Source organism: Otolemur garnettii, unplaced genomic scaffold (assembly GCF_000181295.1).
Source record: "Otolemur garnettii isolate 467f Iridium unplaced genomic scaffold, OtoGar3 scaffold00003, whole genome shotgun sequence".
Taxonomy (NCBI): domain Eukaryota; kingdom Metazoa; phylum Chordata; class Mammalia; order Primates; family Galagidae; genus Otolemur; species Otolemur garnettii.
In genome coordinates, this window is record NW_003852398.1 from 26,941,254 (window position 1) to 26,956,449 (window position 15,196).

General features: G+C 43.7%; 1 protein-coding gene across 2 annotated transcripts in view; it reads left to right on the forward strand.

Moving 5' to 3' along the window:
- Positions 1–1,064: 1,064 nt before the first annotated feature.
- Positions 1,065–15,196, forward strand: part of SH3TC2 (SH3 domain and tetratricopeptide repeats 2) — a 53,808-nt gene continuing 39,676 nt past the window's right edge. The window contains exons 1-3 of one of the 2 annotated variants that reach the window (XM_003782055.3): positions 1,065–1,213; positions 8,139–8,237; positions 12,100–12,227. In XM_003782055.3, coding sequence (XP_003782103.1) covers positions 1,162–1,213; positions 8,139–8,237; positions 12,100–12,227 — 279 coding nt within the window. In that variant the 5' untranslated portion in view covers positions 1,065–1,161. The remainder of the gene's footprint in view (positions 1,214–8,138; positions 8,238–12,099; positions 12,228–15,196) is intronic. The other variant, XM_003782056.3, reaches the window with a different exon arrangement.

The window sequence follows — 15,196 nt, forward strand, 5'->3', positions numbered from 1 at the left end:
CCAGATAGAGGCATGACCGTCAGCCATATTTCCTCCATCTCCTTTGCAAGATCTCTGGAGGTTTTCTGAAATTTAGCCACACCGTGTCAACTGCATTCCCCTGTTTCCCTCCCTGTCTGAAATAGGAGAGTGCTAAGTCTGGTGGGACCAGTTGTTCATGCATATCTGTAGTCTTAATGTATTTCTTTTAGTTTTATTTTATTTTTGACTGACCCATAATGATTGTACATATTTATGGAGGACAGTGTGATGTTGAATACATTTTTACATCGTATAATGATCAAATCAGGATGATCAGAATATCTGTCACCTCAAACATTTATTATATTTTTGTGATGAGAACATTCAGAATGCGCTCTTCTAATTATTTTGAAATATGCCATAAATTCCTGTTAACTACAGTCACCCCACTGTGTAATAAGAGGACAGGAGAACTCATTCCTGTCTAATGGTAGCTTCGTGCCTATTGACCAGCCTTTCCCCATCCCCTAAACCCTATCTGCTCACCTGTAATATGCTGGGCTACATCAGACGATTTCCTGGATTCCTTCCCATCAGCAGCTGAGGTTTGTATGTTGACCAATGAGCAGCCGTCTCATTGATGCTCTGGGGTTGAGGGGTTGAGGGGCTGAGGTGAGATGCTGTGCCGGCACCTCCAGCTTTTTCAGATAGCCAAAGAGGTGTTGGCAGAGAGAGTCTGAGTGGGGATCACTTTCCAAGGCATGATAGGCCAGCCAGTGTGGGCCAAGTCTGGCATGGAGGGAGCAGGCCTAACAGCTTGATTCCTAGGTGCTCTCTGCCTTCCTCTCCCGCCCTGGCCACCCCCACAAGAACCAAACTGTGTATCTCAGTCTAGAATGCACGGAATGTGCTGCAGCCTGATAGGCATGAAGTGATCTTCAGAGACGCAAGGGAGGAGCCCTGCTCCCTGGGCAGAGGCTGACAGTGCAGAGCTCTGGGGCTGAGGGCTGGGCTGCCCCTCCCACCCTCCCTGGGCCTCCTGCTGCAGCCAGGATATCAAGGGCTGCATTGTGCAGTGAGCAGGCCTTGGTCTCTTGTGTGCCAGGGAGGAGGTGGGAGGAGGGACACCAGTGGGAGGCTTTCCCAGCACTCTCTGGCTGGTGTTCCCAGGGGCCTCGCCCAGGGTAGGATGGTGCACACATGGGTGGCTGCTTCTGCATCCCCGGGGAGCGGAGTCTGACCTGGGACCCAGGTGAGTTTCCTGGGGGGCCCTGGCCTACGGCTTGGCAGAGGCAGTGGTTCAGTGAAGGCTCAGGGACCTGCTGGGTTGGGGAAACTTCTCTTCTAAAGGCGGGGAGACGGTGTGCCTTTTTCTCCCCTTCCCCCACCAGGTCAGTGTTTGTCTTCTTGGCTTTGTAATACAAGAAAACATCTACTTTTCCTGAAGAAAGAGGCTTTGAGCTCTCTCCCTGCAGAGGAGCTGAGTGCTGCTCTTGGCTGCCACTCTTGGGTGTGACTAAGCCCTTCCTTCCTTTCCTCCCAAGATTCCCTCTGACAGGAAGATGGTTCAGGCAAGTGAGTTCCGTTGGGTGGTCACAAATTTGGCCTCCATCTGTCAAGCCTATTTTTGTCAGGGTTGCTTTTATGAGAGAAAAACAGGCAGTTTCCTGCCTCTACCTATTGCTGTGCGATTTTGTGGGGGGAGGAGTGTCAGTTTGAGGCCACGGAGAGTTGTTGCTCTGTGAAGTTGTCAAGTCATCTGAGATTGACTTGGGGTGAGCAGCCATTCTGGTTTGTCCAGCACTGAGGATTCCTCTGGGATGCAGTCAGTGCTAAAACCTGGCTAGTGCCAGGCAAGCCTGGATAGTTGATCACCTAATGTAAACTCCTGGCTTTTTTTCAGAGCAGAACCCAGGTGGGGCCCTGTGCTCTCTTGTGTGATACTGATCAGCGTGAGTGGTGGCTTTAGGGGAATGTAGGGGTGGACTGGGGGAGGGAGGACTCATTTGGGAGATAGAGGAGCATTATTTCAAGGAGTCATTGCTAGCCTTGTTGGGATCACCTGTCTTTCTGAAGCACTATCATGATCCCTGAGATGGGGAGATATGGAGCACCTCTTGCTGAGACAGATGACCTTCACCTGGAGCCTTGTGAGCACTTGGAGCCTTGTAGGAGGCACTCGAGGTCCTTAAAGGGAACCTCAACCAGCTAGATTCTGCTTCCTGTGCTTGAAGTCCTGGTCTAGGCACCTTGGCACATGTAGCAGGGAGTGCCTCCCAGACAAAGGCCATTCTGGACCTAAAACTACAAACAAACAAACTCTGAACAATGCCCTTGACACAGAAGGTATACTGTTTCCTGTGAAATGTTTTGCTTCTCCAGATTTCTTACATTTATAAACTTTTCTGTCCTTTTTCTCTGAATCCTATCGTCATTGACCCCCATAGGAGCAGACATAGCATGGAGGAGAGACATGAGAACCACTGGCCTGGAAGTCAGGGCCTGGGCTCTGGATCTGACTCAGTCTCTCTCCAGGTGGGCAGGTGTCATCATGGCTAATCACCTGATCTCTGAGGTCAAAGTGTCTGGGTTTGATCTTGATTCTTTTCCTTGCCTAGAGCAATGTATTTAACTTTCTGGGCTTTAGTTTCTCATCTGTAGCTTTTATGAAGTGATCATGCCTTCCTCATAAGGTTGTGGTGGGAATTCAGTCTACATGTGAACACTTACAGCAGCCTGGCATGCAGTTCATTAAGCTCAAAGAGTGGTAGCCATTGTTAATTACATTTCCATGACCCTCACATATCTCATTTGGGCCTGCATTTGTTCATCTATAAAATCTGGACGTTGTTACATGGTGAATGTGTTTGGGGAGCACTTCTCATGCTCTCTGAGCCTCAGCTGGAGCAGTTCTGCTTCTATTTGACATTTGTCCTTTTGCCAAAGATGTGCTGTAGAACAGGGTTATGCAGCTCAAAACAAAGAGACCAATATTGAAGAAGGCAAACTTGATTGTTTTCTGATACTATCATTCAATTATTTTATCCTTTCATCTACTTTTGTACTATTGACAACCAGTTAGTGCCCCAGATTCACCTTTTTAGGAGTGACTCCTTTTTAGGAGTCAGCCTGACATGTCTTTCTACTGCAATGACTTTTCATGCCCACCCGTGACAGGGCCTTTTCTTAAGGAGATTGATGTGGGTGTTGTAGGTCTGGGGCCAACTGATAAAACATCCCCATTCTCTATTTGTCTTAGAGAAAGGGCACAAAGTATGAGACCCATTCAGGAGAGACTTAACAGTTGTGTGACTTTGAACAAGTCTCTTTATGTTTTTTGAAGGTCCGTTTTCCAGGCTGTCAATTGGATCTAATGACTTTATTTAGCACATAGGAACTTTTGTGAGGATTAAATCATATAATTCATCTTACAGACTTAGGATAAGGTCTTGCTTCTGATGACCCGTCAGTAACTCTGGGATGCTGTGTTGTTGGCTAATAAGGACCACTCCCACCTCCCTTCTTCCTAATTCCTCACTTTAGTGGAGATGTCTGTGCTCATGTTTCTTTGGCTGCTTCTGTCTTTGTGCTTGTGGAGTGGGAGTTAACAATGAAGACCAAACAGGGAGTCCTTCTGGGTGAGGGAGACAGGAAAGGAGAAGGCTCTTGATAGCACTGAGCCCTGGCCAGCTGCCCAGCGGGTTTGCCGGTTGCAATGACGAGTGTTGCCTCAGACTATGCACAGAGTTGCGTCCACTTCCTTCCACAGGGCTCTGCCGCAGCAGCTGTTCCCTGTGATGTCTTTAACTTGCTCACAGAAATCTCCCGACTGCACATAGTGAAAGGGTAGGTTTTTGGTACTTGTCATCATCTCTGACTTCCTCACTCTATGAATTTCTTGCCATTATTTAATAAATTATGGTTGGTCTGGTTGGGCGTAGCAGCTCATGCCTATAATCCTAACACTCAAGGAGGCTGAGATGGGAGGATCCCTTGAGCTCAGGAGTTTGTGACCGACCTGAGCAAAGAGGGAAACCCCTTTTCTACTAAAAATAGAAAAGTTAGCTGGGCATTTTGGTGGGTCCCTGTGGTCCCAGCTACTTGAGAGGAGGAGGTAGGAAGATCACTTGAGCCCAGGAGTTTGAGGTTGCTCTGAGCTGTGGTGCCACAGCACTCTATCCAAAGTGACAGAGTGAGACTCTGTCTCAAAAAGAAAAAAAAAAATAGTAAGAAAATAAATAAATAAATAATTATAATTGATGACTTTGGATCATAGAGAAAGTCATTTCAAGGTTCATTGGTCTGAAAGCTTCTAGAATTTCTCCCTTCAACACCCTTTTGAAGGAATTGGGCAGATTTACACTCTTAAAGAGAGGTTGCAGGTTGGGCATGGCCGCTCTCACCTGTGATCCCAGCACTTTGGGAGGCCAAGACAGGGAGGGTTGCTTGAGGCCAAAAGTTGGAGACCGGCCTTGACAACATAGGGAGACCCCATTTCTACAAAAGATAATACAAAAAGGGAAGATGTGGGAGGAAAACTTTCACCCACCTCCATCACTGGTGTTTGTGACTTGCCTTCAACCTTTCTGGTAAATGTGAATCATCAGTATAATAATAGGAGACTGGTGGGGGGCCGGGGGGAGTGTATGAATACTGACAATGTAACTGATGCTTCACTTTTGAATTTTAAAAGAAGCATACAGCATTTTGAACACACCAGTCATAGTGAATATTAGAATAATAAGCCCACCATTTAGCTGTAATAAATTTCTACTTTATGCCATATCATCTTCAGAACTTCTTTCTTTCTTTCTCCTAGTTTTTGAAAAAATAAAACATCACACATACACTTAGGGATCCCTGGAGAGATCTTTGCCTCTGCTCCCTCTGCAAAGTTAATCACTTTTATGAATTCAATGGTTTTGTGCTTTTCCTATAATACATATTCATGAACCTAGTCATTACAAAGAATTATTTTGTAGATTTTTAAACTTAAACAAAATAATAGCATTATGCAACCTTTTTTTTTTCTTTGCTCAACATTATGATCTGAGATATATCCACGTGGATGGATGTGGCTGTAGTTCTAATTTGTCTCAATAAGGAGAGAGTGGGTTTATATCATAAAAACTGCTCATTGTATGTTTGGCAGGTCAAAAAAGAAAGGAAATGTGGGTGGAAGGAAAGCATGCAGGGAACTGTCTATTGTCTAGTTTTCTTCTTAAAGTTGAGTGTGTGGTGGGTTGAGAGAGGAGAAATGAAAGTGAATTCTCCTTTTTAGCAAATTGTCATGTTTGAGAGGTTTTCCTGATCAGAGACCTTAGACCCCACAGTTCCAAGGGCAGGTTAATATAGAAACAGCAAGGGTCTATACCCATTGACTTGGATGACTCTGGTTTTTTTTTTTCGTAATTTGCTGTGTGACCTTGGTAAAATCACTCCTCTACTCTGGGCCTTGCTTTCACAACAGTAATCTGGAGTGGACCTAAGGATCTCTTAAATACCTTCCACCATTTATTTTCTTTAATTACTGCCTCTTTCCCATCTTTATTCCTCCTATTCAATATGTAAGGATGCCTTCTCTTTGTTTCCTTTAAAATATGGCATCATTCACCCTATTCTCTCACTTTTTATTGCCAAGATCACAGTCCACATTCTCACACCCACATCCCTGGATTTCTACAGCAGCTTTTTACCTCATATTTCCTTCTCCTTGCCCTTCCTATCCCACCATAAGTAGAAGTTTCACTTTTATTATTCTACTTCTATGGTCAAAAGTGTCTTACAGCTCCCATTTCTTACTGTATCCTTTTAAAACACCTCCACTTACTTTAAAGTGTCCCCCATCCTAGTCCTCCCAGACTTATTAATTTTGGTCCTATGATCACCCACCTCTTCAGCACACACAGGCTGGCTTCTGCTGTCTCATGTGCGCGCAAATCTCATACCCTCCTACTCTGCTGATCTTTTTACTGGTAATCTTGCTTTTCCCCCACCCATAGTAATCTGTCAAGAAAATAACATATAAGCCGCAGGCAGAGGAGTAATGTTTGCAAAACACACATGTGATACTTGTATCCATTCTCAAACTGGCCAGGCCCAGGTGTAAATGAGTGACTGGACAGAGTAGGGACCACTGTGGCTCTGTAGGGTTAGCAACCACTCAGCCCCAGTGGACTGTGAGCTGTGGGCTATAGATTGTTCACATTTCAAAGCAAACCTAAGCATCTGGGGTATGTAAAATATTTTAATTTCTAAATGATGTCAAGTGATTCACAATAAAAAGTCACTGTGTGGACCAAAAGAAATAAAAAAAGATGTTTGTGGGTTTGCCACAGCCTGTAGTCAAACTTTGTCCTAGGCCAGGGAAGCAGGCTGTTGCTCCAAGTGTGGCCCCAGTGTCACGAGCGTCACCTGGGAACACGGCAGACATGCAGAACCTGTATTTTATCAGTATCTCAGGTGATTTAATCAGACATTAAAATTTCAGTAGCACGTATTTGGACTTGTGGTTCTTGACACTGGCTCAAATTAGAATCATTTGGGGAGTTAACGACAACAAAAAAAAATCTATGGCGGCACTATGGGTCCCCGAAATAAGAATCTCTGGGAATAAAACTGTAATTTTAAAAGGCAACCTGGGAGGGTCAGATAGGCACTTGGGGTTCAGAAGCACTAATTTAGATCAACCCTTCATTTATAGATGGGGAAAGTGAAATCTCAAAAAGTCGACGGGTCAAGTGTCTTTCCCAAGGTCTTGTAACTCCCGCATGGAGACTTTGCCTGGTGCCTATTCTCATACCTCATGATCCCCAAGCCAGTGCCTTTTTGCTGCAGTTGCACTTAGTTGCTGAGGGCAGAACTACAAAATGATTCTGTTCTCGTCTAGCTCATTACTTCCAGCTTTCCAGCTAAGCTGCTTAGCTCTCAGCTCTGAACAGCTAACAAGATTTACTGGATGAAGAGCTGTGAGCTGGTGGGCTCCTCCTTCAGCCTTTTCAAGCGGAAATCTATTTTATTCTCCTTGTACATCACCCCAAACAGTGCAAACTGCTCCTGTTACAAAGAAAGGGAAAGTCTCAACTTGGATGTCAAAGTACCCTCCCTATGCACAGAATGGAGACCCAGGCTCCTGGGCAGCAGTAGGAGAATGTAGGCTCAGGGTTAATCTGCAGTGAGCGTGGCTGCTCCATCCCTGTTGCACTGTTGGGCTGGAGCATTGCTCCAAAATGCAAAACCCGCTTCACTCTGACCCACAATTTCTCAAGAAACTGGGAGGATTAAATGCATGACTCATAAAATAGTGGTTGAGCCAAGATGCCTAACCTTTATTTCCAGGACCAGGTAATGATTTCAATATTCGGTTCCTACAGTATAGCTCTTAAGCAATTTCATGGGAGAGAAATAAGAAAAGAATAGAATCCAGCATCCAAAATTAGCATGTTAAGGCCCCAAGTTCCCTTGCATTTTGAGAGTACCGTAAGGGAAGCCTACATTCTATAGCAGCGCTTGTGAAATTTCCCCCGTATCTGCTTTTCTGGGCATTACAGCTTCATCCTCTTCTCCCTTTAAAACACCCTGCCATGGAAGGAACCTTCTCCCCAGCTCCAGCCTGTGCCCTGACCTTCGTTTTTCTTTGCACTCCACTTTTATAGCTGCAAAGACAAGAACTTTTTGGAAAGCTGGGAGACTGTTCCCCAATAGGACCCTATTTAGTGGGCAGACAGAAGGACAGCTGGGGACAATCATACATTTTAGGGACATTACAGCCATGCCCCAGTCATCTCCCTAGTGATACTGATCTCTATGTCCACTCCAGCTCTTCTGTGACCCACCCATGAACCCCCAGCCTTGCGGTAATCAGACCCATGATATGCAGCCTCAATGTGTATTGAGCGCCTTCAGTGTACTAAGCTGTGGGACTGGGTTTGACTTGTGGGTGGGAATCTGCATTTTTAATAAGAGGGGGACACCCAGCCTGCTGCAGGAGTGAGATAGCTTGCATGGCAGTTCTTGATAATAGCACAGCACCAAATAATTATAAGGCAATGGTGATAACAAAGAGAATTCTTCTGTGGCCACTCATCCTGGAAAAAAAGTCACTCTACAAACCTTGTAGCTCTTGCTTAAAACCTGTTTATACTCTCATGAATGATTTTTTATTTTATCTTCTCCAGGTAAAGAAAGTCCTTCCAAGGATCTAACTGCATCAAGGGAGGGTAGATCCTCATCTGAATATAAGGAAAAATGTTTCCTGCCACAGAATGCGACACCAGGTATCGAACTCCCTAAGACAAGCTCTGTTTTCAAAAACATCCTCCGTGTAGAATATTGCAGTAACCTCCTACCTCTCCCATCTACAGACTCCCTCCCTCTAACCCTTTCCTGGAGCCACCAGCAAATACATCTTTGTCACCATGACTTTAACTACGATCTTCATTTGCTCACAAACCCTCTATTGTAATCCACCGCCCAAAAGATTAATTCCAACCTTCTCAGGCTGGCAGTCAAATCTCTTCCCATTCTGGCACATATTAGGAGCTCCATAAATACTTGCTATGTGAAAGAAAAGTATGCCATAAATTAAATTTTAAGGTATTAGAGAGGGCAGGGTAATTTTTGTTTGTATACAGTTTGTACTCAGAAAATGTCTGATAAATAAACACATGAATCATTGAATGACTATATGGGGGTCACATCCATCTCCCATATAATACCTACTATGGTACCTTATTGTAGTAGGTTCTGAAAAAATGTTTATTGAATAAATAAGTGAATGAAGGATTGAATATGTGGGGTGAGATTGGCCAAGCACAAGGGCATCTGTATGAAACTTTCAGAAGCAGAAAAAGATTTTGAACTTAATGTGAAAAAAAATCCTATTTTTAAAATACATCTTTCACAAGGTCCCCTTTAAGAGACCCTGATGAAGCCCACAAAGAGGAAATTGTCCTCAGAGAAAGCTACACCAGGGCTGAACTCTGTCCCAGAAACTCTGAGGACAAACCTTGAGAAGAGTTGGTTTCTGTTGCGCAGGAGCCGTGACCATTGAGTTGAGGCAAATCATGAGCCAAGCGGTCCTTATACGGTCTTCTCCGCTGCATGGAGTCAGCCCCAGGCAGAGGCACCAAACACCCACTTAGCAGGCGGGAAGCTGAGTCTCAGAGGGGGAAATGACTTTACTGCCACAGTTACCATGTGACGAGGAAGGTCCTTATTCATAACCAAGATGCTCTTTTGTCCTCCAAAAATATCCCTCTCCTTGGGATGTAAAATACAGATTTGTGAAAAGATTTACACCATGAATGTTTGAAAGGATAGGCATCATAGAATAGATGTTGTGTAAATGTTATACTAAGTTCTTTCTTTCCCCAATTTCAAATTCAAAACCGTCAAACTTCTTAGGTGACAATGAGACCAACCTTGTCCTTTGTTTCTTGCTTTTGTGTCAATCTGCTTATCGGTCTGTCAGGTTGGGTCATCCCTGGAAAAACCGGAATTACCATCTGCTGTTTCATGAACACAGTGGAGTCAGCATTTTGCCTTGTCAACGCATGAAGGCCAGTGAACAAAGGGTATCTGTAGGTGAAACTGAACGGACCTCGGCTGCACCAGTCCGTCTTTTAGCATTTTCCACCCTGATGGTGTTTCTAGGATAGTCAGGGAGTAAGGACAGAGCTGCCAGCCTCTCCTCGATGAAGAACAGTCCCAGACAGAATCTATCAGATACATTATCATGATTACGGGACCGGCGTCTAGAAGGATTAAGATATGGCCCAATATACTTTGCACTAACGCTGGACTGAACTTGATGTACTCCCCACTCTGGCAATGCCGAGCCCTGTAGGATCCCACTGCGGGCACAGACGTTCTGCTCTGGGCCTCATTTCTCACCTCACTATCTGAGATCCAAAAGCAATCTTTTGAATCTGGCTTATAGAAGTCCAGGTCTTTTGAGTTCCACATTACGGCAAGCTTCACACTGACAGGGCTGTCAGTCAGCAGGGGCTATTCTAAGAGAGAGTCCAGAGGGGAGTCTGGATCAGGATTTGGATGGACGGGAGAGGTGGGGTTTGGTGGAAAGGACCAAATAAGTGCAGCTGTGAGCAGTAATTGCCAGAGTGGGGGCGGGGCAATTGCTTATGGTTAATGTGTTTATTGAATGCTTAAGATGTGCCAAGCACTGAGCACATATGTTTCTATGCACAATGTCATTTAGTAAGCCGCTTAGAACCCCTATGGGTTTGGCTAATGGAGAAAGTCAGGCAGAGAGAGGCGATTAAAACTGCCTTGGGTGGCACAGTTATTGAGGAGCAGAGCGAAGCCTTAAGCCCGAGTCTGTGTGTCTCCTCCCTGCACAGCCAACGTCTTTATGCTCTGTCTCCCCCTTGCCATCAGCATGCTGTGAGGCCCTGATGGAGGCTGGACGGGGGTTGCTGGAAATGAAAGGGTTTCATGACACTGGAAACAGACTGGGAAGGGACTGAGTAGAACAAACATCTACCTGAAGTTCACCTCAAAGTCAAGCCTTTGGGCATGTCACATAGGAGCTGGTCTGCAACCTCAGCACTTTTAGAAATTGTAGGTTAAACACAGGCTTCTTAAAGGCAGGAGTTGAAGGCTGCCTTGTGGACCCAGCTCAGGTTGACAGGGGCCATAACCTACTCAGGAACTTGGAAAGCTCCTGGAGAGTTGGGACTGGAAGAGAAATCTCTTCGATTGTCTAGTCCAGGGCCTTCCTGGGTTCCTGCATAGGATAATTATTAACAAGTTGCTACTTACTATCTAAAGAAGACCTTGCAAAGTGCAACTATAAGATAAACCTCTTCAGTGTGGCCTTTCCTGACAACACCACCAAAGTGATACCCCATCCTCCGGCTACTCCATCGTTTTACCTCTTGACCCTGCTAAATTTTGTTAATAGCACTTTTCTCCATCCGAAATGATTGCTTTGATGGAATTAATTGCTGAGTAGAATGCAAGCTCCCTGAGAACTGGGACTTGTCTGTCTTGTTCTCTGCTGTACCCTCAGCTCCTAAAACAGCTGCTGCCTCATGGGAGGCTCTCAATAAGTATTTGCTAAATGAATCTGAGTTTTTGAAGAACTGAAAGATAAATTTTAATACACCACATACTCTCTCAAACATTAATAAATGCACTATCAGAAAGAAAGGGATTAGAGACATGTGTATGTATAATTCATAAGTCTATTACATATTAACAATTATTATTATAAATTTAACATATAAATATATTTACTTGCATGTTGGTAAAGTAGTGTTTAGTCAAAACTTTCACAAATCATCCACAAGAAGCAATAAATGTTTTGGCTGGTTGTGGTTGTGTGTCAGCACCATCGCATTAGTGCCGGGCAGTGTAGGAATATGCCCTGTGCAAAGCAGAAATACCAATGGGAGTGCATCAACTCCTGGCATTCCAGAGCCATCCTGGGGGGCAGTACTTTCCCCCCCTCTGGGGAGAACAGTTTAAAGGGGTGTTTAGAGACCAACTCTAATCTGTAATTACTGAGCCACCAATTTAGGGTTCAGGTGAATATGTGAAGGGAACAATAGAGATTTATCTAATTCTTCCTTTTCATGGCATTTCTTTCCTTTTTTAAAATTAAATCATAACTATGTATATTTATGAGGTATAATGTGCTGATTTGATATACAATGTGGAATGCTTACATCAAACTGATTAACATAACTATCACCTCCCTTACTTATTTGTTGTGGTAAGACATTTATACTCTACTCTTAATAGTTTTGAGATGGACCATTGCATTATGCACATTAGGTGAGGTCCCACCAAATACCTTCCCTCCTCCTGTCCTCTCCCCTCCCCTCCCCTCTCCCTCCTTTTCTCTCCTTCTTTCTGGATTGTAGTCGTGTTTTATCATTCATATGGATGTGTAGGTGATTATATATTCTTTTCATAATAGTATTGAGTACATTGGATACTTTTTTCTCCATTCTTGAGATACTTTACTAAAAGAATATGTTTCAGTTCCATCCATGTAAACATATAAGATGAAAATTCTCCATCATTTTTTATGGCTGCATAGTATTCCATGGCATACAAATGTCACAATTTGTTAATCCATTCATAGGTGGATGTCTCTCTGTTCTCTTTAAGATCTGACACTCTCTTTCTGTGTAAAGAGCCGCTCCAGAAGGTGCGTAAATGGACCCTTGCAGGAAGCAGCCCGCAGGCGCCTCTGGGCACTGGAGAATGAGGACCAGGAGGTGCGGGCACTATTTAAGGTGAGTGTTGGAAGCAGGTAGAAGTCTGCTGGCCAGTCTTACGTCTGTCCCCAGCCCCTAAGACAGCACCTGGCACAAAGAGAAAACATCTGATGCCAGACCGACTGACTGATTGAATGACTGTATGCACATTCTCTGCTTAGCAGGAAGAGGCAGGAACTTAGAATGGGGCAATCTGGAAAAGTTGGTTTTAAATCACTACTATTAGTTGTATGACCTTTGGGGAGTTACTTAACCTCTGGAAACTGTTATAATACTATCTCGTTATGTATATTTTTTCCCAATGGGATAAGTTTGAATTTTTTTTTACTGTGACTCTCACAATATATATAACATAAAATTGCTTTTACAGTGTATAATTCACTAGCTCGGTGCCTGTGGCTCAAGTAGCTAAGGTGCTGGCCACATACACCTGTGCTAGCAGGTTCGAATCCAGCCTGGGCCTGCCAAACAACAAAGATGGCTGCAACCAGAAAATAGCTGGGCTTTGTGGTGGGCGCCTGTGATCCTAGGTACTTGGGAGGTGGAGGCAGGAGAATCGCTTGAGCCTAGGAGTTGGAGGTTGCTGTGAGCGGTAACGCTATGGCACTCTATCCAGGGTGGAAGCTTGAGGCTTTGTCTCAAAAAAAAGAAAAAAAAAGTATACAATTCACCATGACATAAGGCCACTCACAACTTACCTATCTCCAGCACTTTCTCATCATTCCAAACGGAAACTCTCCCCATTAAACAAGAACTCTCCATCATCCCCTTGTCCCTGCTGCTGGTAACCACTAAGTATGTATTTTTAAAGTACCCAAATTATCAATCAAAAACTGATAACTATAAATATTAGGATGAGAGGAGGAAAAGGCAATAAAGTAAATAAATCAATTCTTCATCTTTCTGTGTGGGTAGATAATAACTTTAATGTTAAACTAAGGATAAAATTATTGACAATTTAGTGGGTATTAATTAGGAGGATTAAAATCAGAAATGATAAAAGTTGTTACAATGGGGGTAGAGGAAAGAGAATATTGTTTTCCATACGTTCTACTTATTTTTATAGTCCCTATTAATCTGGCACAAGTTCAAATTCATGGAAGAAAAGTACTCTAAATGCCAGGCAGCCAAAAAGACAGTGTCTGATTTTTCAGGAGGAGAAAATGAGATGGTACCTGTAAAGAGCTCGGCCTGGTGTTTGGGTGGTGGTGTGCACTCCATAAATAGTGACTAAAATTTTTAAGTTTTATTTTATTTTATGGATCGTCAGGATTCAGGAACTTGGAGACATTGGCTGCTAATTGGTACCATAGATTTTCCTCTATTTTGAGTCATCTCTGGTATGACAGAGTAGGGTTGAGCTGGACAAGCTCGTGGGCTGAGGCTGATGCCTGGTGTCAGCTGAATCACTGATCTCATTGGCTTACTCCCTTGCTGGTGACTTGGGCCAGTTCCTTAACCTCTCTGTGCCTTGGCCTCCTTGAATATGAACAGGAACAAAGTGATTTTTTACGAGATCTAAGATGCCATTGATTATAAAATGTGCGATTATTTTACGTAACTCCAAGAAAGAAAACACATTGTGCAGATTAAGAATGATGCCATGCTTCCCTATTGTTTATTTCAGAAGTGTTGTTAAGTGTGATAAAAGCAAATCTTAGACGGGATTAAACACTGTCATCACATTGTCTCTGAAGGGCTATTGCGGGAGTTCTATGAGGCATTGCTCAGGGAGCTTGGTGAAGGGCAAGTAAGGAATTACTTGGCATGTAAGGAATTCTGTGTAAATCAGTTTCCACCTAGCACCCACCTCTGCCTTAATTACAGGATTTACATCCTCCAGGAATCTGGGGCCTCCTGGGGTTTGGGATGGCAGAACCCCAGGCTTCTGACTTTGCTGAACTAGGGGCTCTTCCTTTGGATCCTTGTGCCCTTTTCTCTTTCTTCCCGATAGGGGTGCAGAGGTTGGTGTTGGTGGCAGGACCTGGCCTTGGGGAGCAGTGTTCTCTAGTTAAAGTCAATTCCAGGGATTCCAATCTCTGTACAAGCAACAGAGATTTAGGGGAAGACCAGTTTGGCTCGGATTCAGGCCTGTTTTTTCAGGTATTTAAAAAAAGAAGAGGCTTACAAGCCTCCTTTTGCTCTGCCTGTGAGCGTGTAAACTGAAACACCTTTCCGGAGGGCAGCAGGGTACCTGTATTTTAGGATCGAAAATGGTGCATATCCTTGTGTTCCTGGTTGTAGTTCTTGGAATCACTTTTGTCAAAACAATTAAGGATATGCTCAAAGATTTAGCTTAAGGATATTTATCACAGTGCCATTTTTAAAAAAATACAGAATTGTCTAAATGTGAAACCATAAGGAAATAAGAATCGATTATGTCAGATGCAAAAATGGCAAATACAACCATTAAAAATAATGACTGCCTAATGACATGGGAGATGGCTCAGAAAATATATATGTATATATATTTTTTGCAGTTTTTGGCTGGGGCTGGGTTTGAACCCACCACCTCCGGCATATGGGGCCGGCGCCCTACCCTTTTGAGCCACAGGCGCCACCCCAAAATATATTTTTTTAGCAACAAAAAATGATTGTAAAATACCATATGTGATACGATCCTATTTATAGAGAACAGTTACATGGAAACTTGCCTAGGACAAAAGATTCAAAGTTAATACATGGAGATGTTAACACTGGTGACCTCTAGGAGGAGGAGTTTGGGATTTTTGTATTTTTATGTGCTTTGTTTTTTCTGTTTTCCAGCTTCAGACAGATAATCATTAGACGCAAATTCACAATCAAATTTGCTTCCAAATACTTTCTACGAATCATACTCTCCCACATGTGCTTTTTTAAATTCACAAATAGAATTCTCTGTACGTCATTCTGTGCCCTGGTTTCCTTTGTTGATGTGGTACAGGAGTGTTATTATGTCTGCAGCCTGTATCCATACAAAGAGCATGTTCATTCTTTTTTGTGGCTGC